The 25,708-nt window shown below is 57.9% G+C and overlaps 2 protein-coding genes across 3 annotated transcripts; one reads left to right on the top strand and one right to left on the bottom strand.

Moving 5' to 3' along the window:
* The first annotated feature begins 10,873 nt into the window (after positions 1 to 10,873).
* ENTPD8 (ectonucleoside triphosphate diphosphohydrolase 8) lies at positions 10,874 to 13,797 on the top strand. Of its 2 annotated transcripts, XM_065879071.1 has the most exons (9): positions 10,874 to 10,999; positions 11,083 to 11,200; positions 11,764 to 11,914; positions 12,038 to 12,197; positions 12,323 to 12,553; positions 12,629 to 12,892; positions 13,082 to 13,192; positions 13,400 to 13,534; positions 13,609 to 13,797. In XM_065879071.1, exons 1-9 carry the CDS (start codon positions 10,874 to 10,876, stop codon positions 13,795 to 13,797), a joined length of 1,485 nt encoding a protein of 494 aa, XP_065735143.1. The 2 variants fall into 2 exon arrangements, with proteins under 2 accessions (XP_065735143.1, XP_065735144.1); XM_065879072.1 differs by lacking the exon at positions 13,082 to 13,192.
* Positions 13,798 to 14,343: 546 nt separating this feature from the next.
* On the bottom strand, positions 14,344 to 24,271 carry NOXA1 (NADPH oxidase activator 1). The gene is made up of 15 exons (XM_065879999.1): positions 24,095 to 24,271; positions 22,147 to 22,229; positions 21,174 to 21,282; positions 20,014 to 20,148; positions 18,821 to 18,928; positions 17,830 to 17,889; positions 17,541 to 17,584; positions 16,939 to 17,071; positions 15,989 to 16,097; positions 15,663 to 15,842; positions 15,390 to 15,448; positions 14,994 to 15,148; positions 14,739 to 14,853; positions 14,534 to 14,648; positions 14,344 to 14,432 (listed from the first exon to the last, which is right to left on the bottom strand). The coding sequence occupies exons 1-15, from the start codon at positions 24,269 to 24,271 to the stop codon at positions 14,344 to 14,346; spliced, it is 1,671 nt and encodes a 556-aa protein (XP_065736071.1).
* Between the last annotated feature and the right edge of the window lie 1,437 nt (positions 24,272 to 25,708).

The following is a 25,708-nucleotide window of genomic DNA, read 5'->3' as shown; positions in this document are numbered from 1 at the left end:
TTCCTTACTCATGGGTCTTTTCCAACAAAGTCTCTGGGTTGCAGGTGCGATGCTCAAGCTCTTCGTCTCCCGGGAGCGTGCTGTGAAAAGATCGCTCTTCCAGGGCATGATTATTTTCAACGGAAGCAATCAGGCCTCTATAATGTTGAAGTATGACTCCGTTTACCAGCAGTGGATGAAAAGAGGCAGGTCTCAGATGCATCCGAGGTCTGGTGACTGTCTTGGGGTGAGAGTTTATGAGTTCCAAAGGGAGTGGTCTGAGATTTAGAAGGATAAACGGCAATGCTTTTGGCCACGGTAGTTGGAGAGTCTCTGTAAGTTTTGCCAGTCGGGTTTTAATAGTGCGATTAGTACATTCGAGTAACCCTGTGGATTGGGGATGGTAAGACAGTGAGAGTGTAAAACCGGCCAAACTACAGACTAGTCGAAGTACCAGACTAGTAAAGTGGGTTCCCGGGTCCCTGTGAAGGACTACCCAGGGAAGGGGATTAGGGATTACCCAGGGAAGGATAATCTTTTCTAACAAAATGTTAGCCTTGGAAGAAGCAGTGGCCTGTCTACAGGGGAAAACTCTGGTCCAGTGAGAAAACATACAGCTCATGACTAAACATGTTCGTATCTGTGAGGTGGGGAAGCTGTATGAAATCCATCTGCTGAACCTCCAGTGGTCCGTGAGGCAGTTCAGTGTCTGGGAGCAGTGCGAACAGGTTTCCCTGGATCGTGTTTTGTTTCTCGTGGAGGTGTTTTTGGCCCCACCCTGTGGCACGTGGGATCTTAGCTCCCCAACCAGGAATCGAACCCTCACCCCCTGCATTGGAAACGCGGAGTCCTAACCACCAGACTGCCAGGGAAGTCCCTGCCTGGATTGTATTTGGACAGGTGAGACAGGTGGGACAAGCCAGGTGGACACTTTCTGCAGCCTTATGAATGTTTCCCCACCGATGTTGGTTCGTGAAGGCTCTCATTTTGTCAGTGGACCTATGGTTTAATGCATGTCCAATGGTGAGAAGTGAGAACCTTAGAATTTCTGGTGGAGGCTGGATTGTTATTTTTTTTTTTTTTTTTTTTTTTGGGGGGTACGTGGGCCTCTCACCGCTGCGGCCTCTCCCGTTGCGGAGCACAGGCTCCGGACGCGCAGGCTCAGCGGCCATGGCTCACGGGCCCAGCCGCTCCGCGGCACATGGGATCCTCCCGGACCAGGGCACGAACCCACGTCCCCTGCATCGGCAGGCGGACTCTCAACCACTGCGCCACCAGGGAAGCCCCTGGATTGTTATTTGGCCCAAGCTAGAGTTCTTTTTATCGAACCAACAGTCACTAGATTTCCAATATTGTTTTTCCTTTTCTGGGGCCAATTGTTAAGTATTTCTAGTCAATTTTTCCAGATTGTCGTCTTGGGGAGCATGTCTTTGGACCGTGAAAGAAGTTTGGCCATTGGTTCCTTTGAGAGCAGTGGTTTTGGAGGAAATATCTTCAGAAGACTTAAGTTTAAAGGGGCAGGTCCTGAACTAATGGTTACCGGGGGGAAGGATGGGGGAGAAGGATAGATTGGGAGTTTGGGATTGACATGTACACACTGCTATATTTAAAATAGATAAACAACGAGGACCTACTGTATAGCACAGGGAACTCTGCTCAATGTTCTGTAATAACTTAAATGGGAAAAGAATTTGAAAATGAATAGATACATATATATGTATAACTGAATCACTTTGCTGTACACCTGAAACTAACACAACATTGTTAATCAACTGTGCTCCAATATAAAATAAAATTTTAAAGAATAAATAAAGAGGCAGATTCTAACAGGTTCAGAGGAGGAAGTTGGGAGAGGTTTAGGGAAGCGCAGTGAGAGAATTAGAATGAGACAGCAGAGGGCAGAAGAAAAGAGGAAGATAGCGTGGGGTGGGGGGGGCTGTTGAGCACAGGGGCTGCTTTGTCCAGAGACAGGGGATGGGGGCCAGGGGGAGAGTCCTCAGAAGCCATTTTTTCTTCAATTGTTTGTTTGCCTCAGTTAATTTAAAAATTGTATTTTGCTAAGTGGCAATTTCAGAATCTTGATGATGTTTAGAAGCCACAAAATACCAATCAAAATAGGAATCCTGGGCTTCCCTGGTGGCGCAGTGGTTGGGAGTCCGCCTGCTGATGCAGGGGACGCGGGTTCGTGCCCCGGTCCAGGAAGATCCCACATGCCTCAGAGCGGCTGGGCCCGTGAGCCATGGCCGCTGAGCCTGTGCGTCCGGAGCCTGTGCTTCACAACGGGAGGAATCCCATTTAGTTTTGAAATTTTTTAGAGCCATGGCTGTCCAATTCATCTTTAAGAAAAGTAAGCTTGGAAAATTTAAAAGTTCCCCATAATGGCCATCAGTGTTATAAATTACTTTGGGTTAAGTTGGTCCATTTAATTAGAAATGTGCATGAGAGGGAATTCTCTGGTAGTCCAGTGGTTAGGACTCTGTGCTCTCACTGCCAAGGGCCTGGGTTCAATCACTGGTCAGGGAACTAAAATCCCACAAGCCACACATGGTACGGCCAAAAAAAACCCCCAAAACCACAAACAGACAAAAAAAGAAATGTGCCTAAGGAAGGACCACAGTTTTTAAACATAAAACTGGTTGAAGGGGGTGGAGGGGGCACTGTCAAAACATTTAGATTGCTGGGATCCCTTTTCTTAGAGTTTTTTCTCTAGAGCAAAGGAAATAAATTTTTAAACAGCACAGTTCCTATAGGAATAACCCAGTTCCAAAGGAATTGGACCAAAGGCTTAGCAGTGCAGTTGCAGTAGGAACAGCCTTATTTCAAGAGGCAGGCCAAACAAGTACTCTCAGAAAGGACAAAGCCTGTAAAGAAAGGGTGAAGTCTTCCAAAAAAAAGCAGATCTCAAATAAAGCCTGGAGAGCCTCAAAACACAAAAAGAGTGGGGTTTGAACCCTGGAGAAAACTTAACCCTCAAACTCCAGGGTCAGCAAGAAAGTAGTGAGCTACCAGTAGGCTCTGCAAGTCCACACCTGTTTGCTCACTGCCTTAGAGTTCTTAGGGGTCTTCTCTGGATCCCTCTTCTGACACCAAGTAATGTTGACCTAAATCAATGAAACCATCAGTTATATTACCAGCAAAAATGGTTTATTTGAGAACAGCAAAGAATTGCAATTCAAGGTACACAATCTGTGGTGTACCACAGGTAAGTTCGGAGAACAAAGGAGAGGAACTTTCTTTTATAGAGGAGAAGGAGGAGTTGGGAGGGGCTGTTCTAAACAAAGAGCCCTTTGGAGGAAACTGGGAGTTGGAAGTACAGTGACTTTTCATTGGCTGAGCTGTGCTGGTGAAGGAAAACTAAGAGAATTTGTAGGCAGCAGACCTGCTCTAAAGGGACAGTTAAGGGAGATTCTTCAGACAGAAATCTAATGATACCAGAAGGAAACTTGGAGCACCAGGATTAAGGAAGAGCAACAGAAGTGATACATATCATAGACTATTCTCCTCTCAAGTTCTTTAAAATATGTTGGACAATGAAAGCAAATTTTACAGCATTGTCTAGGGGGGATTTCAATGTCAGTGTGACGTATAAGACAACTATAACGTGAAAGGTGGGGAGAAAAGAGACCAACGTGGTCTCCAACTGAAGTGGTAAATACTGATTACAAACAGACTGTAGAAAGTGATGTATGTATTTTGAATTCCCTAGAAAAACCAGTAAAATTTTATACAAAACAGATATAGTCAAAATCATAAGAGAAAAATTTTAATGGCATATGAAAAATAATGTTCAAATAACACAAAAAAAGGCAGGAAAGGGGAAAGGAGGAATGAAGAAAAAAAAACACCAAAATAATAAAATGCTAGACCTAAATTCAAAGTACCGTTTTGAATTGAATTGCCAAATACCAATTGAATTACCAAATTCAAATTATCCATATTACACTAGGTGTAAATGGATTTCCCTCATAGCCTAGGAAAGTGCAAGGGTTTTAGGAACTGAGAACCAGAGACAGATGAAGACCAAATATATATTTCTCATTATAAATCACAATATCTAAATCTGTTTACAAGAAACTTACTTCAAATATAATGATAAAGTAGATTAAAGTAAAAGGATGAAAGATGATATACCATGCAAATACTAATCAAAAGAAGACAGGAGTGAGTGGTTTTGTTAATATCACACAACATAAACTTTAGAGCAAAGCGAATTACCAGGGATAAAGAGGGACATTGCATATTGAAAAAAGGGACAATTCTTCGAGAAGCCATAGCAATTCTAAAGGTAGGCACCTGAAAACAGAGCTTTAATAGAAAAAAGTTTTGAAGCAAAAATTGACAACTGAAAGTAGAAATAGACAAATCCACAATTGGATCCACAGTTGGAGTCAGCAGTACTTCTCTCTCAGTAACAGATAAAACTAGTAGACAGAAGATCAGCAAGGATATAAAATAAGTGAACAATGCTATCAACCAACTGGACATAATGATATTTACAGCACACTCCACACAACAGCAACAGAATGTATATTCTTCTCAAGTGCAGATGGAACATTCACCAAAATAAAGCATAGCTTGATCTGAAAAAACAAACCTTAGCAAATTTAAGATAATCAAAAACATACAAAGCATGTTGTCTGACTATAATAGAATTAGAGTAGAAATCAATATGAGAAAAATGTCAGGAAAATCTTTAATCACTTGGGAATTAAACACCACAATCCTAAATAATCCACGGATCAAAGAGGAAGTCTTAAGGGAAACTTAAAATATTTTGAACTGAATGAAATTAAAATACAGCATGTAAGAAACTTGAGAGATGCAGCTAAAGCAGTGCTTAGAGGGAAATTTATAGTACAAATGCTTACATTAGAAAAGAAGAAAGGTCTCAAGTCAATAATCTAAATTTCCATCTCAAGAAATTAGAAAATGATGAGCAATGTAGACCCAAGTCATGCAGAAGAAGGGAAATAAATATAAGAGCAAAAATCAAAAGAATGTGGAAACCAAAAAACAATAGAAAAAAATTGTGAAAAAGCTGATTCTTTGGAATGATCAATAAAATTGATAAACCTCTAGCAACACTGGCAAAAAAAAAAAAAAAAAGTGCAGACACAAATTACCAGTATCGGGAACGAAAGAGGTCTGTCACTACAGACATCACAAAAGGATAGGAAAGGAATGCTCTGAGTAACTCTGTTGACATAAATTCAATAGCTGGAGTGCCATGGACCAAGTCCTCAAAAGCCACAAGCTACCAAAACTCACTCAGCATGAACTAGATAGCCTGAATAGCCCTATTACTACTAAAGAAATTAAATCTATAGTTAAATATCTTCTGAAAAAGAAAGTCTCATAGTTTCACTGGCAAATTACACTAAACATTTAAAGAAGAAATACAAAGTCTACAAATCCCTTCCAGGAAATAAAAGGGGAAGGACAACTTTCCAACTCGTTTACCAGTCCAGCATCACCCCAGTACTGAAACCAGCACTAAAAAGAAAACAACAAACCCTTGTGAACATAGCTGCAAAAACCCTCAACAGATAGAATTATTCTTATTCTCTGAAGTAGTTCTGTTCTATGAAGTCACTGCAAACTCCAAGTTAGCCAACACGGAACCACTGCTCCCCAGGGGAGATAGAGGCTCAGGTTCCTGAAAGCACAAAAGCACAAAAAACATGGCACGAAACAGACCGTGAAAAGGATGCTTGTTTACAGCAAGAGCTGAAACAAGAAGGCAGTGTCGCCTTGCTCAACCTCAGCTGAGGACATGCACATCGAGTCATTCAAACTTTTTGCTGCTCTGTTCATGTCCACAGATGACCACGGAAGCGCTACAAGTATTGATTTGGGAATTACAAAACAATTTTGAGGTTGGTAAGCAAAATTGCAAATACAAAATCCACAAATAATGAGACCTGACTGTGTCAACAAATAAAATCCAGTGAGATATAAAGAAAACAATGCACCACAACCAAGTGAAGCTTATCCTGAGAATGTATGGCTGGTTCAGTATTTAGGAAAATCAGTCAGTGCATATCACCACACTGAGTGTCCAAAGAAGAAACATCACATGAACATATTAAAGGATGAAGACAAAGCACGTGACAAAATACAGCGCTCATTCGTGATGAAAACTCTAGCAAACTAGAGGGAACTTCCGCACCCTGACCAAGGGCATCGCATAACACCTACAACTAACACCGTGCTTCATGGTGGACGACAATTCAGCCTGGGAACGAGGCTCAGGTGTGCAGTCATCACCATACTTCATGCACCCGGGAGTCTTTGCCAGGGCAGTAGGTGAGAAGGAAGAAGAGGCACACACGAGAGGAGGAGATGCCGCTGTCCCGTTTACAGACCACACGACTGTCTGCGTCAGAAACTCCAAGGAATCTACACAGGCTCCTGGGGCTAATAGGTGGGCTTAGCACGGTGGTGGGTACAAGGTCAACCACAAAGACCAATTGCATCTACTTACCACCAATGAACAATTGAAAACTGAATTTTTAAAAGTACCATTTACAATAGCTCCCCACAAAAATGAAATACCTAGGTATAAATCTAACAAAACATGTACTGGATCGTTGTTCTGAACACTAGAAAAATGCTGACGAAAAGAATTTTAAGACCTAAACACTAACTAGAGAGAAGAGAAATTGTGTTCAGGGATTGGAAGCCTCAAAATTGTAAAGATATCAGTTCTCCACAAGCTGATTATATAACGCCAGTAAAAGTTTCAGGAGAATTTTTTTGTACATAAAGAGGGGCTGACTATAAAATTTATATGGAAGGGCATAGGAACTAGAATAGCTAAAACAATTTTGAAAAAGAAGATTGAAGTTGGAGGACTCGTACTGCACAGTATTAAGGTCTACTCTGTGGGGACTTCCCTGGCGGTGCAGTGGTTAGGAATCCGCCTGCCAATGTAGGAGACACGGGTTTGAGCCCTGGTCCGGGAAGATCCCACATGCCACAGAGCAACTAAGGCCGTGCACCACAACTACTGAGCCTGCGCTCTAGAGCCCGTGCTCGGCAACAAGAGAAGCCACCGCAAAGAGAAGCCCACGCACCACAATGGAGAGCGGCCCCCGCTCGCCGCAACTAGAGAAAGTCCGTGCGCAGCAACGAAGACCCAACGCGGCCAAAAATGAAAAAGTAAATAAATAAATTTATTTTTAAAAACCCACATCTTTAAAAAAAAAAAGACTTACTATATGGCTGCATAATCAAGACAGAATTGGGGACAGAATTCCAATAGAATGTCCAGAAATGAGCCCTCACAAATATGGCCAGTCATACAGAGGTGCAGAGGGTTCCACAGAGCAAGGATGGTCCTTTCTTTTCTTAAAAATTAGTTGATTATTTTTTTGACTGCATTGGGTCTTCATTGCTGCGTACAGGCTTTTCTCTAGTTGTGGTGAGCAGGGGCTACTCTTCGTTGCAGTGTGTGGGCTTCTCATTGCGGTGGCTTCTCTTGCTGTGGAGCACGGGCTCTAGGCGCATGGGCTTCAGTAGCTGTGGCACGTGGGCTCAGTAGCTGTGGCTCGCGGACTTAGTTGCTCCGAGGCATGTGGGATCCTCCCGGACCAGGGCTCGAACCCGTGTCCCCTGCGTTGGCAGGCAGATTCTTAACCACTGGGCCACCAGGGAAGCCCCCATCCTTTTTTTTTTTTTTAATTTTATTGAAGTATAGTTGATTTACAATGTTGTGTTAATTTCTCCCTGCACAGCAAAGTGACTCAGTTATTTATACACACACACACACACACACACACACACACACATATATATTCTCTTTCATATTCTTTTCCTTTATGGTTTATCACAGGATATTGAATATAGTTCCTTGTGTTATGCAGTAGGACCTTGTTGTTTATCCATCTTGCATATAATAGTTTGCATCTGCTAACCCCAAACTCCCATTCCCTCCCTTCCCCACTCCCCCTCCCGCTTGGCAACCGCAAGTCTGTTCTCTATGTCTGTGAGTCAGTTTCTGTTTCATAGATAGGTCGGTTTGTATCATATTTTAGATTCCACATGTAAGTGATGTCATACGGTATTTGTCTTTCTCTTTCTGACTTACTTCGCTCAGTTTGATAATCTCTAGGTCCATCCATGTTGCTGCCAAGGGCATTATTTCCTTCTTTTTTGATGGCTGAGTCATATTCCATTGTATATATGTACCACATCTTCTTTAGAAAGGATGGTCTTTTCAACACCCAGTGCCGGTGCCTTGGCCGTCCACATGCAGAGGAGGTGGACTTGACCAAGCCACACATCTTACAAAGAATAATTCAAAATGCTTCATAGATCAAGTTACATCATGGAACTAAGAGACTTGAGGAGAAAGAATTCTTCATGACCAGGGGTTAGGCAAAAAGTTCTTAGTAACAACACAAAAAGACCATCCACAAAAAAACACGTGGATAAATTTGGCTTCATCAAGAATTTTAAAATTTGCTCTGTGAAATACACTGTTCAGATAAGATATGGACTGAGAGAAAATACTCGCAAATCTCATCCAGGAGAAGGGGCTGCACCTAGAATATATAAAGAATTCTCCAAACTCAGCAGGAATAAGTCAAACAATCCAACCAAAAGATGTGCCATGTGACCAGAGGGGATACACGTGTGCAAAAAGCGCGTGGGGAGGCTCTCGGCATCCTCAGCCCTTGGTGCGAACTGAAGCCACAGGGAGGCTGGACCGGCATCGGCCAGACCGGCTGAAATGGAAAGTTGTGACGCGGACACTGGAAGGACGCAGAGAGACCGGCTCTCTCACGCTAGAGAACATCTGCGCAGTTTTGCATCGAGTTAAACCCAGCAGTCTGTCTCCGGGGTGGGAGCGAAAGCACAGGTCCGGCGAAGCCTCGTGCATGTATGTCCACGGCAGCTTTTCACAGTCGGAGAGCGGGAACCCCGATGCCTCCAGCACCGGGGGTTCAGCAAACGGTTCATCAGAGCAGCCGGTCTCCACGTGGGCATGGGGGAGATGCTGGGCCTCAGGTCTCAAGCTGAGGGGAGGAAGCCAGGCTCAATTCATCTCTGAGACCCCCTCCCGAGGACAAAACCTCAGCGAGGAGAGCCAGTGGGGTGGGGGGGCCGGGGCTGGGCTGGGCGGTTCTGGTTGCGGTGGCCGGGGTCACACAAATAGACCCGTGTGCACAAAAAGGGGCAATTTCACCGCACGCCTGCAAACCACCAAACCACTCGACTGGGGCTGACTCTCACCCTCCTCATGGGACCACAGCTGGCCCTGACTCCGGGCCTTTGCTCTGGCCGAGCCCTTGGCCTTGGGCCCTTTCCAGTCACCTGACTCCGCTGACCTGCCCCTCGCCTGAGCACGGGCACCGTCCTCCCGCTGGGGAAGGGCGGGGTCGGAGGGCAAAGTCTGAGCAGCCTCGGAGGGGACCACCCTGGGTGGGACTGGTGACCCCAGGTGGGGGCAGGCAGCAGCGGCTCGTCACCTGCCTGACAGCGGACCCGGGCTCAGGGGAGCGGTGACCAGCGTCGGGTGGCGGGCAGAGGCGGGACGGCACCTGGCAGGTGCCTGAGAGGCGACAGACGGGCCAGCTTCCACGCTGCTGCCACTGCTTACCCACCAGCCCAGGTGAGGGGCCGTCTTGGTCTGGGGGTGCTGACCGGTCCTGAGGGCGTGCTCTGTGTGGAGTCTCCCCAGCTTCTCTGCCCACCCGCTGGGGGCTCAGGCTGGGGGCTCAGGGTGCTACACGCCCTGGAGGGGTGTGTGAGGGGGGATACCGGTGTCCCTGGCCCTGCCTGTAACTGGTCTGTCTCTGTGAGTGGCCTGTGGCCAGCGTGCTTTTGGGGACACAGGCTGGGTCCCGTCCGCCCTGGCCTGGCAGCGGCTCGAGCAGATCACCCGTCCTCTCTGAGCCTCGCTCTTCCCTCCTTAAAACGGGATCATGACGCAGACGGGCCGCCTGGAGCCCAGGGCCCTGCATTCGCCCTGAGAGGCGGACGCCCCCTGGGAACAGCCGCATTCCTGCGGAGATACTGATGCCGCACAAAGTCCATGAGCCTCAGAGCTCTGCAGGCCTCAGACCATTTCCTTTGGACAGTGGCGGCAACTGGCCCGAGGTCCCTGGTGACCTCGTGTGCGTGGGTCCCCGCTCAGGGACGTTTGGGGGCTGGAGAGGGCCCTGCAGAGGCCTCAGCCACTGAGCTGGTGCCGTGGCCCCGTGCAAACCACATTCCTGGGTCAGCCTGGGCCGGCTGCGAGGGATCGTCATGGGACCAAGTGAAAAGGTTCAGATCAGAGAAGCCCGAGGTTGGGTTTTTAAACAGAAACCAGATGAATCTGTTCAGAACCCCTCAGCCTTCAGGTCCTTCAGGAGAGAAACCGCGCTTCCCGGGACCCGCTGACCTGCGTGGCAGCAATTAGACATCCAGGCAGTCGGTCAGCTGTCCCCACCGAGTTCAGGCCTGACCCCAGGACTCTTAGAAAACTGTCCTGGGAGAGGCCTGGGGTGAGGGCTGCAGGTAGGTGGGAGAGGTGGGGCCCTGGGTTCCCGGAGTTCACTGTGGATCTGGGGCTCCTTATCCTGCGGGGGACGGGAGAGGAGCTGGGGTCCTGGGAGGGTGCGGGCAGTGGGGCTGGCAGATCACACGGGGGTGGCTCTGCTGGGCCCCGGCGTGGCACTAGAAAGGGGGTCTCCGGGACCTCCTCATTGTTGTGTGTTGCAGCCTAGCCTGTCGCCAGACAGGGCGTCCCGGTGCCCGGCCCCTGTGGCGCTGTGACACCACGCGTAGTCCGGCTCTCCAGCGTGGTGGTCTGTAGTCCTGCCCATCGACCCAGCCGGGGTGGGCTGTCTGAGCCCCGGGGAGGGTGCTCACTGCTGCCAACCCCACAGGTGCCAGTCCCGCCCCCATGGGGCTGACATGGAGGGAACGGGCCTTCACAGCCCTGCTGGGGGCTGCAGCGGTCTCAGGCCTCACCACGCTCATTCTCTTCCTGGTGGAGGCCACCAACATCCTCCTGCCCGCAGACACCAAGGTGTGCCCCCAGACCCCACCCAAGGGAGGCTAGGCTGGGCCGTGACGGCCCCTACGCCCTCCTGACCCTGGTTTCACTCCCAGTTCGGGATCGTGTTCGACGCTGGGTCCTCCCACACATCACTCTTTGTGTATCAGTGGCTGGCAAACAAGGAGAATGACACAGGTGTGGTCAGCCAGGCCCTGGCCTGCCGGGCGAAAGGTCAGTGGGCAGTTCCATCAGCGGTGGACGGGTGCTGGGAGCTGCTAGCCGCTGCCCGGCTGGGGTTCCCAGCTGGGTGGAGGTTTGGGAAGTGGCACAGGCTGGAGCTGGGCAGTAGCAAATCAGCCTAAAGAAAAGGGGCTCAGAGAGGTTCAGTGAGTTGCCCCAGGGGGCCCAGCCGGTCAGTGGGAGCCAGGCCAGGGCTCTGGATCTGTCCTGCCTGAGCCCACAGAGACCCGAAACAAACCATTCCAGCTCCTGGGGCTCCAGACGTGGCATCCCTCCAACCTCTCCCTCGGACTTCACGTGGCCTCTCCCCTGTGTGTCTCAAATCTCCCTCTTCTGTCTCTTGTAAGGATGCCAGTCGTTGGTTTCAGGGCCCACCTGGGGAATCCAGGGTGATCTCATCTTAAGATCCCTAACTGAATGACATCTGCAAAGACCCTTTTTCCAGATACGGTCCCATCCGCAGGCTCCGAGGGTCACGATGCATCTTTGGGGGCTGCTTTTCAGCTCAGCTTCCTTCGGGGCCTGGAGCCTTGTCCTGTGGTGTTGTGTTTCAGGGCCTGGCATCTCTTCCTACGCCTCTGACCCTGCACAGGCTGGCGAGAGCCTGCAGGGCTGCCTGGAGGCGGCGCTGGCACTGATCCCAAAGGCCAAGCATCAGCAAACGCCCATGTTCCTGGGGGCCACAGGTGGCATGAGACTGCTCAGGTGCGGGGCTGGCGGGGGCCCGCACACGTCCCCGGGGCGCAGTGTGAGAGCTGTGGTCCCTGCTCAGCGGGATGGAGGAGGGGTGGCTTCTGCCAGCCCCAGCGGCCTGTCCTCTCCGCGCAGCCAGAAGAACAGCTCTCAGGCGGAGGACGTCTTCGCAGCGGTCAGCCAGGCCCTGAGCCGGTCTCCCGTGGCCTTCTGGGGCGCTGAGCTCCTGGCTGGGCAGGACGAAGGGGCCTTAGGTTGGGTCACCATCAACTACGTCCTGGGCCTGCTGGTGCAGGTGCCACAGACGGCCCCAGGGTGGGAGGGGCACCCGGGGGGGTCATCGTGGCCGGCCCCAGGGTGGGAGGGGCACTCGGGAGGTCATCGCAGCCCCAGGACTCAGTGCCGCCTGTCTGTGGTCAGTACTCCTTCTCCGGAGAATGGATCCAGCCTCTGGAGGGGACGTTGGTGGGCGCCCTGGACATGGGTGGGGCCTCCACCCAGATCACCTTTGTGCCTGGAGGCCCCATCCTGGACACCACCACCCAGGCCACCTTCCGCCTCTATGGCACAGAACACAGCGTCTACACCCACAGCTACCTCTGCTTCGGGCGCGACCAGATGCTGAACCGGCTCCTGGCCGGGCTGGTGCAGGTGGGCTGCTCTGCGGGAGGAGGGCGGGGCGCCCTGCCAGGCGGGTGCTCAGAGGTGCCCCCACCCTCCCCGCAGAGCAGCCCGAGCCTCCTCGTGCGTCACCCCTGCTACCACAGCGGCTACCGGGGCACGCTGGCCCTGGCCCCCCTGTATGGGTCGCCCTGCGTCCAGGCCGCAGCCCCCCGAGACCTCGGCCAGAACCTCACTGTGGAGGGGACGGGGAACCCCGGGGCCTGTGTCGCCGCCATCCGGGGTCTCTTCAACTTCTCCAGCTGCGACGGCCGAGGAGACTGCGCCTTCGACAGGGTCTACCAGCCGCCCGTGCGGGGACAGTTCTACGTGAGCCCCCGCGGCCTGCCCTCGGGGCCAAGCTTCCCCTCGGGGCCCCCAGGGCCCGACCCCAGGGGGACCTTGGGGAGCCTGGGACCCCAGGTGGGGTGGGGTGGGGCGGGGCGGGGCGGAACCTGGCTCATCCTGGGCCCCCCGCCTTGCGCCCTGCCCGGGCACTTCTTCACCCCCCTCCCCCAGGCCTTCTCCAACTTCTACCACACCTTCCACTTCCTGAACCTCACCCCCAGGCCGCCGCTGGCCACGGCCAATGCCACCATCTGGGAGTTCTGCCAGAGGCCCTGGAAGCTGGTGGGTGGATGCGGGCCGCCCGCCCCCACCTGGGCTCCAGCTCCCTGGGCTGCAGACTCCACCGAGCGGGGACCCCGTCCCAGGCAGTGTGGCCGGGGGGCCGGGGGGCTCCAGGCAGGAGACTCAGGGGCACGCCTCCGAGGGGGGCCAGCCTTGGGGGCCCAGGAGGTGAGGCCTCATGGGGCTCCTGGCCTCCCGGGCCCCCAGGTGGAGGCGAGCTCGCCCGGGCAGGATGGCCAGCTGCGCGACTACTGTGCCTCGGGCCTGTACATCCTCACACTCCTGCTCGAGGGCTACGGGTTCAGCCAGGAGACCTGGGGCGGCATCGAGTTCCGCAAGCAGGTGACGGCTCAGGGCGAGAGGGGGTTGGGGCTTCGGGCCGCCGCCCGCAGCCTGACCGGCCGTGTGGCCTGCAGGCCGGTGGCACCGACATCGGCTGGACGCTGGGCTACATGCTGAACCTGACCAGCCTGATCCCCGCCGAGGCGCCCGCCCAGTGGCGGGCACAGAGCTATGGCGTCTGGGTGGCCGGAGTCGTCTTTTTGGTGCTGACCCTCACGGCCATTCTCGGGGCCACTGTGGTGCAGCTCTGGCTCCGGGACTAGGCTGGCTGCCACCTGGTGCTGGAAGGCAGAGGCCTGAGCTGGCCGGAGCCTTCCTGAGCCCCAACCCCCAAGGCTCGCCCTGTGGGCTCTGGCCCCATGGTCACATGGCCCCCTTTTGCCGTTGGGGTCATTCTGGCCACGGAGGCTGTGCCGTGGCCCCGACCATGGCCTTCAGGTGCCAGCGCCCCAGCGGGTTTCCCATGTTGCACGAGGGCTGGGCCATCGCGACCCCTGCAGCCCTCAGGGCTGTGTGACTGCAGACCTACGGGTTCAGGGCCAGGCCAAGCCTGGGAGTAGGGGTGACTGCTGGAGGTAGAGGGGGCCCGGCTCTTTGGGAGGGGCCGGCAGCGGGCCCTGGCCTCTCCAGGAGCTGGCAGAGCCAGTGTACAGGCTCTGTGGGCTTTTCCCAGAGCGGCCAGCCCACACCCTCGGAAGCGTCAGTCAGGTCCCCTCAGTGGCCAAGCCCAGAAGACGGACCACACCTTGGTGGGGGCAGATCGCCTTTATTAAACCCTCCTTGCCACGGACTTCTTAGCGCCAAGCTCCTCATGTGCGCCGGCCGGCCGGGACCACGAAGCACTTGGGGAAAATCCCGACGCGGCCGTCACAGTGGCCCTCCAGCCACGCCTGGTCCACTGCAGGGGGCGTCAGGGCATCACCACATCTGCTCGCAGACACCGCGTCTGCCCCGGGGCCCCGGCAGGGCGATGGGGGGCGGGGGCAGTGCCAGCTCTACCTTCGCACAAGACGTCCACCGTGTCTCCGGGCTGCAGGGCCAGGTCCTCGGGCCCCTGGGCGGAGTAGCCGTGTCGGGCCACCACCTGGTAGAGGACAGGCCGGCCGCCCACTCCCTGCGGCAGCGGGGAGGGCTGTAGGGTAAGCTCGGCACGGAGAGAAGGGCTGGACATCCCCGCCCCGGGCCGCCTCCCGCCCTGGCTCACCTGGCACCGTAGCCGCAGCTCCCCAGAGCCGGCAGCCACGCCCCGCCAGGCCCTCTGCAGTGCCTCCTCCCCGGTGAGGGGCACCCAGCCCCTGCTGTCACTAGGGTCTCGGTAACTGCAAAGAGATGCCTCAGAGTGGGCAGCGCGGGCAGGGGCTTTAGGGAGGGTGCTGACCTCTGACCTCAAAAGCCTCTCCCAGGGCCGGGACTAATAGGTGCTCAGCTTGGAGCCCTCCCACCCGGCTTTCCAGCTCACCTGAGCTGCCCACTCTGGGCCTGGGGAGGGAGGGCCCGGCTCATCAGGGCCCGCAGGCTGGACAGGTCAGCTCCTCTTGGGGCCCTCAGGGCCAGGGTGAAGGTACACTGCACTGTGAAGGTCACCAAGGACTCGGGGCCCCCTGCAGCCACACCCTGGGTCCAAGCAGAAAGGTGGTTGGTCTCCAAGGACCCAGATCTGTGTGCCCAGGACTGCCAGGGTGGGCTTCAGGCCAGGGGGCAGGGCAGGGACCGAGAGGGTGGGAGGGGGCTGGGGCTCTGGACTTGTGAGGCTTCTTTAGCTGGGGTCCCTAGAGGCATTCGGAGGATGGGGTCTGGCCTTGGAGCCCCACATCCCTGGGGGGTGGAGGGTGACATGAGAGCCAGTGCCTCTTACCCCAGCGCCTGCAGGATCCTCAGAGGAGCCAGGGCCCGGCCCCCCAGCCACCACCAGCCCTGCGGAGCGGGGAGGAGTCAGGGACTCCGGTGGCTACCGACCCCCAGAGTAGAACATGTCGGAGTAGAGGAGATGCTGGCACCACCGGGAGCCCCAAGGCCACCAGCTTCCTCCCCGGAGGACAAAGAGGCTGCTCCCAGCCCGGCCCAGATACCTGCCTGGGGCTCCCTCCATAAAGTGCCCTCCCACTCCCAGCCGCTCAGGGCGCCTCACCTGGAGGGATCCGCTGGCCAACTTGCTCCTCATGAGGCTTCTGCAAGGAAAGCCACAGGCTGGGGCTCTGCCGGGCCGGGGTGGGGCCCTGAGGGTAGAGGTAGCTTTCCCTGGGCCTGGAGCTCGTCGGGGGCGGTGCCCAGACACTGTCCAAGCAGAGCCAGTGGTGAGGGGCATGGCCTGCAAGACAGCCTGGCCAGGCAGGAAGCCACAAATCTAACGGCATTGGAGGTGAATCCGGGGCATGAACCAGGTCCCTATAGGCCTGGAGACTACAGACAGGCCACCTTGTGCTGTGGGCACCAATCCGTCTTCCCCTGGCCCACCAGGAGGTGGCAGCTCCAGCTGGGGTTCCCGGTGACCCTGGGGGCTGGGGACCGAAGCCAGGGACCCGCTGGACTTCACCCTGTGTTGGGACCCTAAGCAGTGGGTGTGCTGAGGGGCGGCAAAAACCCCAGAGGGCCCCAGTCCTGGCCACACCGACCAGCTGACTCAGATGCTGATTTCAGGTGGGATCTGAAAGTTGGACTAAGTTTGTAAATGGAGTGTTTAGATTCTTATCAGACTTGTCAGCTGTTTAAAGCAATTAGGAAGCTGCTGCAGCCCACCGTCAGGAGGGTCAAGTGCTCGAACACCCAGTGTGTGAACTTAGGGCCACGGGGTTTCGTCAAGCACAGTTGTGACGGATGGCTTTCAAGGGCACCAACTGTCCACCGAGTTGGCTGGGCATCAGTGAAAGAGGAAGTGAAGTGACCGTCTCGCCTCAAACTGAGTCCTTTCATAAACTGAATGTAAAAGCTAACCACCTTCTCTGTGCTGGGCGGCCTCCCGGCTCACCTGCCCGGCACACCTGCCCAGGAGAACCCTGTGCCCCTCCCTTCCTCGGCCTCACCCAGTGCCTGGGGCATCTCGGGGAGCCCCACGTCCAAGAAGGAAGGCCGGGGGCCCCAGCTGAGGGGTGGGAGCCTCATGGCTATGACGCACGGGCTGCAGGCCTCTCCCGGGCCCAGGGTGGGGAGCAGACACCCAGGCTCCTGTCTGTGCACACGTGAGCAGTGTGTCCCTGACCCATGGCGTCCGGTCACTGTGGCTGGCTCCCGCCAAGTCCCTGGCCTGCCTGAGGAAGCCAAATCTCTATCCTCCAGCAGGTGATGAGGCCACCTGCCCTGCCCTGAGACCCTTGCAGGGCCCAGCTGTGGCTGGTCCTGAAGCTCAGCCTGGGGCAGGGGTCCTCCAAATACTATGGCCCCTGCCTGCCCTGCCCGGGCTCACCCACCTGCTCATCATTGGTGACCAATGTGCTATGGTCAGCCCGCCCAGCCTGGCCAGAGCTGACCTCCATCTCCGCATCAAGGGGCGCCCTGGGGCCACAGCGGGTACCAGGTCTGGAGGGGCCTGTGTCACGGGCCCTGGAGGGAAAGGGGAGGGGTCGTCGTTCTCAGGCCTCACCCAGCCAGCACAGAGGTCGAGGTCCTCCATGAAAGGTGGGCCTAGGAGAGCCCTGAGCTGGAAACAAACAGCACCCCAGTCGGACCACCACCTGTGAGGCTGCATCTGGCGGGGCCGGCAGGGCTGCTCCCGTCGGCCTGCAGCCCAGCCTGCACCCCACCCCGGTGCCTCTGGTGCCCACCCCCAGGCCTGAGCAGAGCTTCAGTGAGGGGCAGGCAGGCGCTTTCCCCAGGAGCAGAACAGGCTCAGGACAAACGGGGGCACAGGGAGGGCTGAGCAAGGCGGGACCCCTCGCCCTGCACCGGGGCTCTAGCCAGTCCAGAAAGGGGACACAGCCACCTGGCCCCTGGCCCGGAGTGGCCACACTGGGCCTGCAAAGGGGCTCTGCTGACAGGGGAAGAAGAGTGGGGGCCCACGGCCCCTTCCTACCATTCGGCAGCCCCAGGCCTGGCTTCGCCACGCGCGTAGAGAGCCTGTGGGCACACAGCGACCCCCTCCTCAGGGTGCAGACCCCACGGAGCGTCGGGGGCTGGGGGGCAAGGCTGCACAGTTTTCACTGGCTCTCTCCCGGGATGGGACGCCCCCCACGTTTAGATCAGAAGGACGTTGAGAAGCCCGCGGGGAGGGTTTAAGGCATCCTTAAGAGTAATGGGTCTGGAAGGCCCCACCTGCAAAACGTCAGAGGAGAAGTCAGGTGGCTGGAAGGCTGCCCACCCACCTGTGGCTGCTGAGGCCGGGCGTCCTCGTGCGGGCCGTCAGGGATGGCGGAGGCCACCACCTGCGGAGGGACAGCAAGGGGCCGGCCGAGTCAGGGGTGCCCAGCCCTCGCTGCCCATTCTGAACCCCAAAGTCTCCCATCTGCCCGGGGGGTGCTGCCCAAGCCTGGCCCAAAGACGTTGGATCACATGGTGGGGGCAGGGAGGTGGGAAGAATATGTCTGAAGAAGGAGAACGTCTGTGCTGATCATTTCAACTTATTCTTTGTACAACCTTTAAAATATTCTTGTTTCTTAGAAGCAGTCATCTCCTGTGATAACAGGACTCCAAGTTGATGGATTAATGCAGCTCAGAGCCCCCTCCTCCACGCAGCCCTCCAGCAAAGACGCACGGCACCTAGCCCTCGGGTGACCGGGGGGGTGTCAGGCCTGGCTGAGGGCCACCAGCTGGAAAGCAGAGTGCATCTTCCTTTGTGCACAGGGAGCCTCCTTTCCCACCTTTGGGGCGAGCTGCTCCCCGTCATGCTGTGACTTTGCTGCCCTGCCCTGACCCGGGGTGGGCAGAGATGGCCCAGGCCAGCCTGCCTCGGGCCTCCCCAGGGTCTTGCTCTCTGAGGCAGAGATGTAGGGAAGACACAGAAACACAAAACCCAGGAGATGCTGAGGCCCGAAGAGCGAGTCGAAGGCAGAGGTAGGCAGGGCCGGCACCACCTTGGGGGTCCTCAGCAGCTTCTGCTGGGCTCCACCGCCAGGTTCCAAGAGCCAGATCTGTGAGCCCCATTTGGAAACACTGCTGCCCACCCCAGGAGCCTTGTGTCCTCTGTCCACCCACCAAGGCCTCGATGACCCCGGGTGTCCCCTGAACTCAGCCTGGAAGCTCGGGACACGGTGTGAGCTCAGCAGGGCCTGGCTGCCCGCCGCCCTGCGGCCTGCTGGGTGCTGCTGGCCCCTGAGCCCCTGGGGCCTGAGAAGCGAGAAGCTACCCCTCCCTTACCTTGGCCTTGCCCAAGAAATCCACAGGCTCCAGGTGCTCCAGGTGCCGCCTGTGCGGCCGGAAGACCTCACCCCTGGGGACCTGCCGAGGCTGCAGGGGGGCCTGTTTCTGGAGGGGGGTCCGGATAATGCAGACCTGAGCACTGGGCCAGGCCTGAGGCTGCAGGAGCCTCAAAGCAGAAGGGACGGCTTGGCCCTGTCACCTACTTCCCATAGCCCATGGGAAGTCCAGCCCACACCTGGGCACATAGGCTGCCTCCCTCCAGAAGTTTCTTCAGCTCATATAGTCAGTCTTGGGGGCCGGACAGATGTGAGCCCCAAACTGCAGGCTATGGGCCGGGCAAGCCACCTGAGTCAGCTTAGGAGTCTGGCTCTGCTCACCTGCCCCCTTACCTGCCCCCCACCTGCCCCCTCACATCCCCTCACCTGCCCCCCACCTTCCCCTTCACCTGCCCTCACCTTACCCCACTTGCCCCTCACCTTCCCCCCACCTGCCCCCTCACCTCCCCTCACCAGCCTTCACCTGCCCCCACCTTTCCCCTCACCTTCCCCCTCACCTCCCCTCACCTGCCCCCTCACCTGTCCCTCACCTGCCCCCTCACCTGCCCACCTGCCCCCACACCTCCCCTCACCTGCCCCTCACCGGCCCCCACCTGCCCCACACCTGCCCCCTCACCTCCCCTCACCTGCCCCCCATCTGCCCCCTCACCTCTCCTCATCTGTCCCCCACCTGCCCCCTCACCTCTCCTCACCTCCCCTCACCTGCCCCCTCACCTACCTCCCACCTGCCCCTCACCTGCCCCCTCACCTCCCCCCACCTGCCCCCTCACCTCCCCTCACCTGCCCCCCATCTGCCCCCTCACCTCCCCTCACCTGCCCCCCATCTGCCCCCTCACCTCTCCTCATCTGCCCCCCACCTGCCCCCTCACCTCTCCTCACCTGCCCCTCACCTGCCCCCTCACCTCTCCTCACCTGCCCCTCACCTGCCCCCTCACCTCCCCCCACCTGCCCCCTCACCTCCCCTCACCTGCCCCCCATCTGCCCCCTCACCTCCCCTCACCTGCCCCCCATCTGCCCCCTCACCTCTCCTCATCTGCCCCCCACCTGCCCCCTCACCTCTCCTCACCTGCCCCTCACCTGCCCCCTCACCTACCTCCCACCTGCCCCTCACCTACTCCCTCACCTACCCCTCACCTGCACCTGGCCCAGGGCGATGTCCAGGTCATCGCGGGCCCCTTCCGGCCCCTTGGAGATGGCTTCCTCTAGGCTGTGGGTGGCCTCTGCCCAGAGCCCCAGCTGGCTCTGCACTGCAGCCACGCTGAAGAGCACCTGAGAGTGAGACGGGGGTGACGGCAGGCCCAGGACGCCCCCCAGCCCCACCCCCACCAGCTCTGCCCCCAGCCCCACCGCCTGGTCCCACACCTGGCTCTGCCCTGGGGCCGGCTCTGCCCCACAGGCCTCATTCCCCAGACCCCCAGCCGGAGCGGATCAGCCCTCCCTGCTTCTCTGCTCTGAATGTCAGGCGGACCTCCCATCTCTGGAAGCAGCCTCTTGGCCTTCGCAGCCCCGTCCTGCACTTGGCCTGACCCCCTCCTCCCCGTGCTGCCCTGCTTACTGAACCCCCAGGAGTCTGGGGTGCTGTCTGAGGAAGGCCTCTCTCCGCCCGCCCCTCCCTCCGTGTGGAAGGACGTTTTGGGCTGGATGTGCTGGGAAACAGCAGCAAGTGGCCACGCTCCCGGGAGCCGAGGGCGGAGGGTGCGGATCGCTCACCCGCGGCAGCCTCTGTCCCCGCAGTCCGCGGGGACACCGCGCTCCCAGAGCTGCTGTCACATGGCCTGCTGGGGTCACGGCCGGCCGACTCCCACAGCCCGCCTTGCACACAGTGCCCTGGGCCAGGGCCACCCCGGCAGGACGTCCCCCGCGGCTGGCTTACTGGGACATGGGTGGTTCCCAGGGGCTCCGAGGCAGCACGTTTCTGGGAGCGCATGGGCGCTCCTCCTAAGCCCCTCCATCACTGCCCACCCCGCCCCAGGAGGCCAGGAACGGCGCCAAGCGAGAACCCCAGGGCGGGGATGCCAGGGGCCCACAGCCAGGCCTGCTTCGGCCCAGCCCCTGCCCAGCCTGTCACCTCTCGCTGACCTCTGACCCTCCCCTGCACCCCCCGGTGGGATTTGGGGGCCCCTCTGGCCAGAGGGAGCACCTGAGTCAACACGGCCCCAGCTGTGACAGTGACAAGACAGCGGGACCCAGAGAATGGGGTCTTCAGGACGAGCGGCCTGGAAGGACCACCTGGGCCGCCTATCCACAGACAGCACCCCCAGCGCCCAGCCGCGTCCCGCTCCCCGCACGCCCACCTCCCAGGCCTGCAGCTTGAACCGCAGGCCCAGCTGGGTGTAGTCGATAGCGGCGTTGCCCCTCAGCTGTGCCAGGGTCCGCTGGAAGTCGGACAGGGCCTCCCGGAACCTGTGGGCGGCAGGGGAGCCTGGCGTGGAGGCCCTCAGCTGCCAGAGGGCAGGAGGCGGAGCTTCGCCCAGCCCCACGCTGCCCCAGCTCCTGCTGCAGTGGTGGAGGCTGTGGTGGTCACCCATGTCTCAACACGGGGGGTCCACACACAGACGGGCTGAGCAGCACGTGGGGCTCCAGCTCTGTCCTCTGGGCGCCTCGCTCCCCTGCCTGTACCCCAGACCCTCTCCCAAACCTCGGTGTGCAGAGTGCCCTGGGCGTGTCCGGCCTGCTTCTCGGGCCCCACGCCACGGGCCTCCCCATGCAGAGCCCCACTGGAAGCTCCCCAGCCCCCACCAGAATCCCCATCACCCCCAGGAAGGCTCCTGGGTCGATGAGAAGAGGAGGTCTCCCCCAGAGCCCACCTGCCCCCAGTGGGACCTTCTGTGGGGGCCGGGCCTGTCCTGCAGCCCGGATCCCTTCTCTGGGAAGGGCCCGGCGCCGAGGGCCGGGTGGCTAGGGAGGACCCCCATCACTTCCATGTCCTGGGACGCACCACTCCTCCAGCCCTGCCCTCGGTTTCCACGTGGGCAGAACGGGTATAATCGCGCTGTCCCGGCTACAGCAGGGATGTAGGAGCAAAGGAGGGGAAGCCGGCACAAGCACTCTGTGATCCCCTGAACCCCATAAAGAGCCATGGGTCAAGGTGTGGCCCTACGCTGCTTCTGCCGCCACACGACCACAGCATCCTGTTCCTGGGCTCCCCTGGGGCCGCCCAGGAGGGGTGAGTAAGAGGAGATGACCCGTGGGCAGAGAGGAACACAGGAAAGGGCTCTGCAGAGCCAAAGGGCCATCAGACAAATAACAGGGCACTTCTGTGCTCACCTCCCCAGCTGGAAGTTGGCCACTCCTCGCTGGAAGAAGCCGACAGCCATGCAGGCATCCTTGGTCACTGCCTGGTCAAATGCCTGGGGACAAAAATGCCCATGGAACACCCAGGTCTGTAACCCCGTCACTCCTGTGTCACAGATGCGGTCCAGGCGGATGCCCAGCAATGGATCAAGGAATCGTGTTGGCCCCCATCATGGCCACCTGCAGGAGAAGGTCTCCCGCGCCCACCCAGGGGGCCTCTGAGTCTGAGGCTGGGCGCACGCGTCACGGCCACAACCCAAAGCCGCCTGGGCTCCCAAGGTGCCCTGCGATGCACTCAGGGGCAGTTCGGTGGCAGCACAAGCCAACCTGTTTACCATGAGGACAAGGAAACATTCCATCGTGTTAATAATAGTTACCTTCGGGGGAGGGGGTTATGCAAGGTTTTTGTCTTTTTTAAATCCTAGTTTTGGTAGTTCGTACAAATTGACGCACTTCTCGTCTATTAGAATCAGAAAGAGCAAAAACACAAAAGTCTTAACGTGTGTAAAACACAGCTCTTCCCGAAACTAGACTCAGAAATGACATCATCTGTTCCTAAGGAGGACAGCAGCCACCAGTTAAACACAAGCAAGAGGGGGGCATACAGCAGCTATCAAGTTAAATACAGGCGACTGGATCGGTGTCATGGCCAAGTGGGGGGCTTGTTGAAGTGAGTTTGACCCGAGGTTGAGGGTCCGCACACAGTACTGATGTGGTCACTCAGCGCTAGGGAAACCCGTTTGTTGTCCTGCCACACAGAGCAGCGAAATCGAAGCTTCCATAGGGCAACAGATTGCATTCCCAGCTACACCCTTCTCATCCTGTCCAGGTCCTCGGAGACAACCAGTTTTATTAATTGTAGCCGTTCCATCTGCTTTTAAAAAAATTTCCAGAAAACATGCCTCTGCTACTCCGTCTGCGGTTAGGGTGGAGGAGAATTTAACACTCACACCCCTCTGCGCAGAACTTTTGTCCCCTCTCTCTGGTTAAATCACAGTTTAGAGGAAGTGGTGACTGGATTGGCCTCACACTGCTGATTCCGTGGTGTCCGGTGATCGCACCCCCCTTGTTGGATAACATTTTAACACTGACGTTGCTGCTGAGATAACTGTAGATTCATACACAGATGTGAAGAATGACAGGGTAGGTCCCTTGAACACGTTTTCGGCAGCTGTCACTGATGGCCTGAACAACGCGGGCACCTGGCTCTTTCCGAGGGGGATTCGGTGTGCTCCTGGCTTTTTGTTGTCACCCGTGAAACGTGCACCACCGTAATAAACCTGGGGGCTTGAAGGGCAGAGAGTGGCCTTGCCGGCCCCTCGGCGGAGGCACGTGTGTGTGTGCGCCCATGTGTACCCCCAGCTCTTGGTTCTGCTTTGGGGAGTGGGTGGGAGACAGGTGAGCGCTCAGATCTGGGGTTTGGGCAGCAACCAGAGACCTTATCTCCTGGTCATCACCACAGGTGTCTGCAGAAGGCCCAGCCCAAACCCTACACCCTGGGTGCCCCTTCCCAGCCCCATCCAGCTTCGAGCCTGTTTGCGGGTATGTTAGCACCTCGGCCAAGAGCACCTGAGCCAGTGTTCATCCCGGCCGTTCCCCAAAACTGCAGAGCCTGGCACATGGTCACCACACAGTGGAGGCAGTGCCAGAGCCCTGCACCCCCATCCCGGCCCTGACTCAGCTCCGCTGGGGTCCCCTGCCCACACAGGCCTCCCCTGCTTAGGTGTTCACTGAGGCGGACCTGGGGAGACATCCTCAGGTGGCCATCAGGGAGGAAGGGCAGGGGTCCTGGGCTCACCCCTGCAGCTGGGACTTTATCCCACCCCTCGTCGACCCCCCCAGGGCCAGAGGGCAGCGTCCCCCAGGGGTGGGGTCTCTGCGACCAACCCCGGGGGTGCAGGCTGTCGGGCCCCTGGCTCACCCGCAGCGCGGCTTCCGGGTCCCCGGCTAGCAGGTGCACGCAGCCCACGTTGAACCTCATCCTGGCGGACGGCTCCGGGACGCTCGAGAAGAGGCGCAGGGCGTAGTCCCAGTCCCCACGCGCCACGGCCTGCGCGCCCCGGTGCCAGTCGCGCACCAGGTCCCCGAGCGAGGGCATGACGACGTGAACACCAGCCCGGCCCCGGCGGAAGTCGGAGATTCCTGGCCGGAGCGCGGCGGGCGCGGCTGGCGGCGTTGGGGGTCCCGTCACGGGTCCGGCGGGGTGGCTGGGGGCCGAGGACCGCGGAGCAGGGGCCCCGGGATCCGGAGACCGGCGTGGGGCTGCGGGGGCCCTCTGAGGAGGACGGGAGGGTAGGGGACCGACACCGGCGCCAGGTACTCGGTGACGGGCGGGGCGGGCCGGGGAACGCCAGGTGGGCCAGGCCTCCTGAGGCCCACGGCGCCCCCTGGCGGCAGAGCGGCCCCACCCCGTCAGCCCCGCCCCCGGACTGACCACGCCCCCAAACGGTGTCCTGGAGGCTCTCCCAAGCCGGCCCCGCCCCACCGGCCTGACCAAGACCCTAGCCTGCCTCCCGGCTCCTCCCCGGACCCAGCCCCGCCCCTCCGGACTAACCGCGCCCCCAAACAGAGGCCCGGCTCCTCCCCCCGAGTCAACCCCGCCCCTCTGGACTTCCGCCTGGAGGTCCTCCTGCTCGCGCTTCCCGGCCCGCCGCCCACAGCTCGCCAGGCCTCGTCGGCCTTGGTGCGCTGGGGAAAGCCGTCCGGGCCCGCTGCCGACGCCGTGGCCGCGGCCGGGCCAAGGTTCCGGGAGGACCCCGCCGACTCAGGTAAGCGACCCCGGGGCGCGGGCCGAGCGTGCGAGGGGCGGGGGCTGTGGAGCATGTCCTGGGCCGTGCGCTGGCCACAATTGGTGCCCCTGGGGCCTCCCGCGCCCGCGGCCGGTGCGGGGCATGGGCACAGCTGGGAGGGCTTCGGGGGTGGGTCACTCTGGCTGGGCACAGCCAGTCTAGGACCCTGGGTCGGAGCCGGAGGGTAGGCCCGAGGCTCACGTGAGGAAGCAAGTTGTGGTCCTCCCCAGCGACCCTCTCGGGACGTCCGTCAGGGCGTCCTTCCGCCCAGGGAGACCCTTCCACTCTCCGTCGTTCCCTCAGCCGGCAGGACTGGTCCAGCCCCCACCTCCCGTGGCTGGCGCTGCCCCTGTGTGGGCAGGTGGGCCCCACGTGGTGCGGCCCGGGAGACCCTGGACGCCAAGCATAGAGCCCCTGTGTACCCTGCCCCTCCTTAAAGATAAAACAGCCAGTTATTTTATCAGCAAAATGGGTTTATTCAGGAACAGCAGAGAATTGCAACTCAGGACAAGAGGGCTACAGCGAAAACTATAGTCAAGACCAGCTAATAAACGAGAGAAATGTTACTTGACAGAGAAAAAGGAGGAAGTTGGGAGGGGCCGCTTGCAAGGAGAGCCCATTGGAGGAAACGGGGTTCAGGGTGGTGACGCTTCCCATTGGCTGGGCTGCTGCCGGCGGGGAGAAAACCTGCCTTTTCCTCTGGGTCGATGTGAGGTTCATGTCTGCCTGTTTGGGGTCTGCAGACA

This window comes from Phocoena phocoena, chromosome 6 (genome assembly GCF_963924675.1).
Source record: "Phocoena phocoena chromosome 6, mPhoPho1.1, whole genome shotgun sequence".
NCBI classification, from domain to species: domain Eukaryota; kingdom Metazoa; phylum Chordata; class Mammalia; order Artiodactyla; family Phocoenidae; genus Phocoena; species Phocoena phocoena.
Note: the sequence above shows the minus strand (reverse complement) of the source record. Positions and strands in the feature narration are given on the sequence as shown.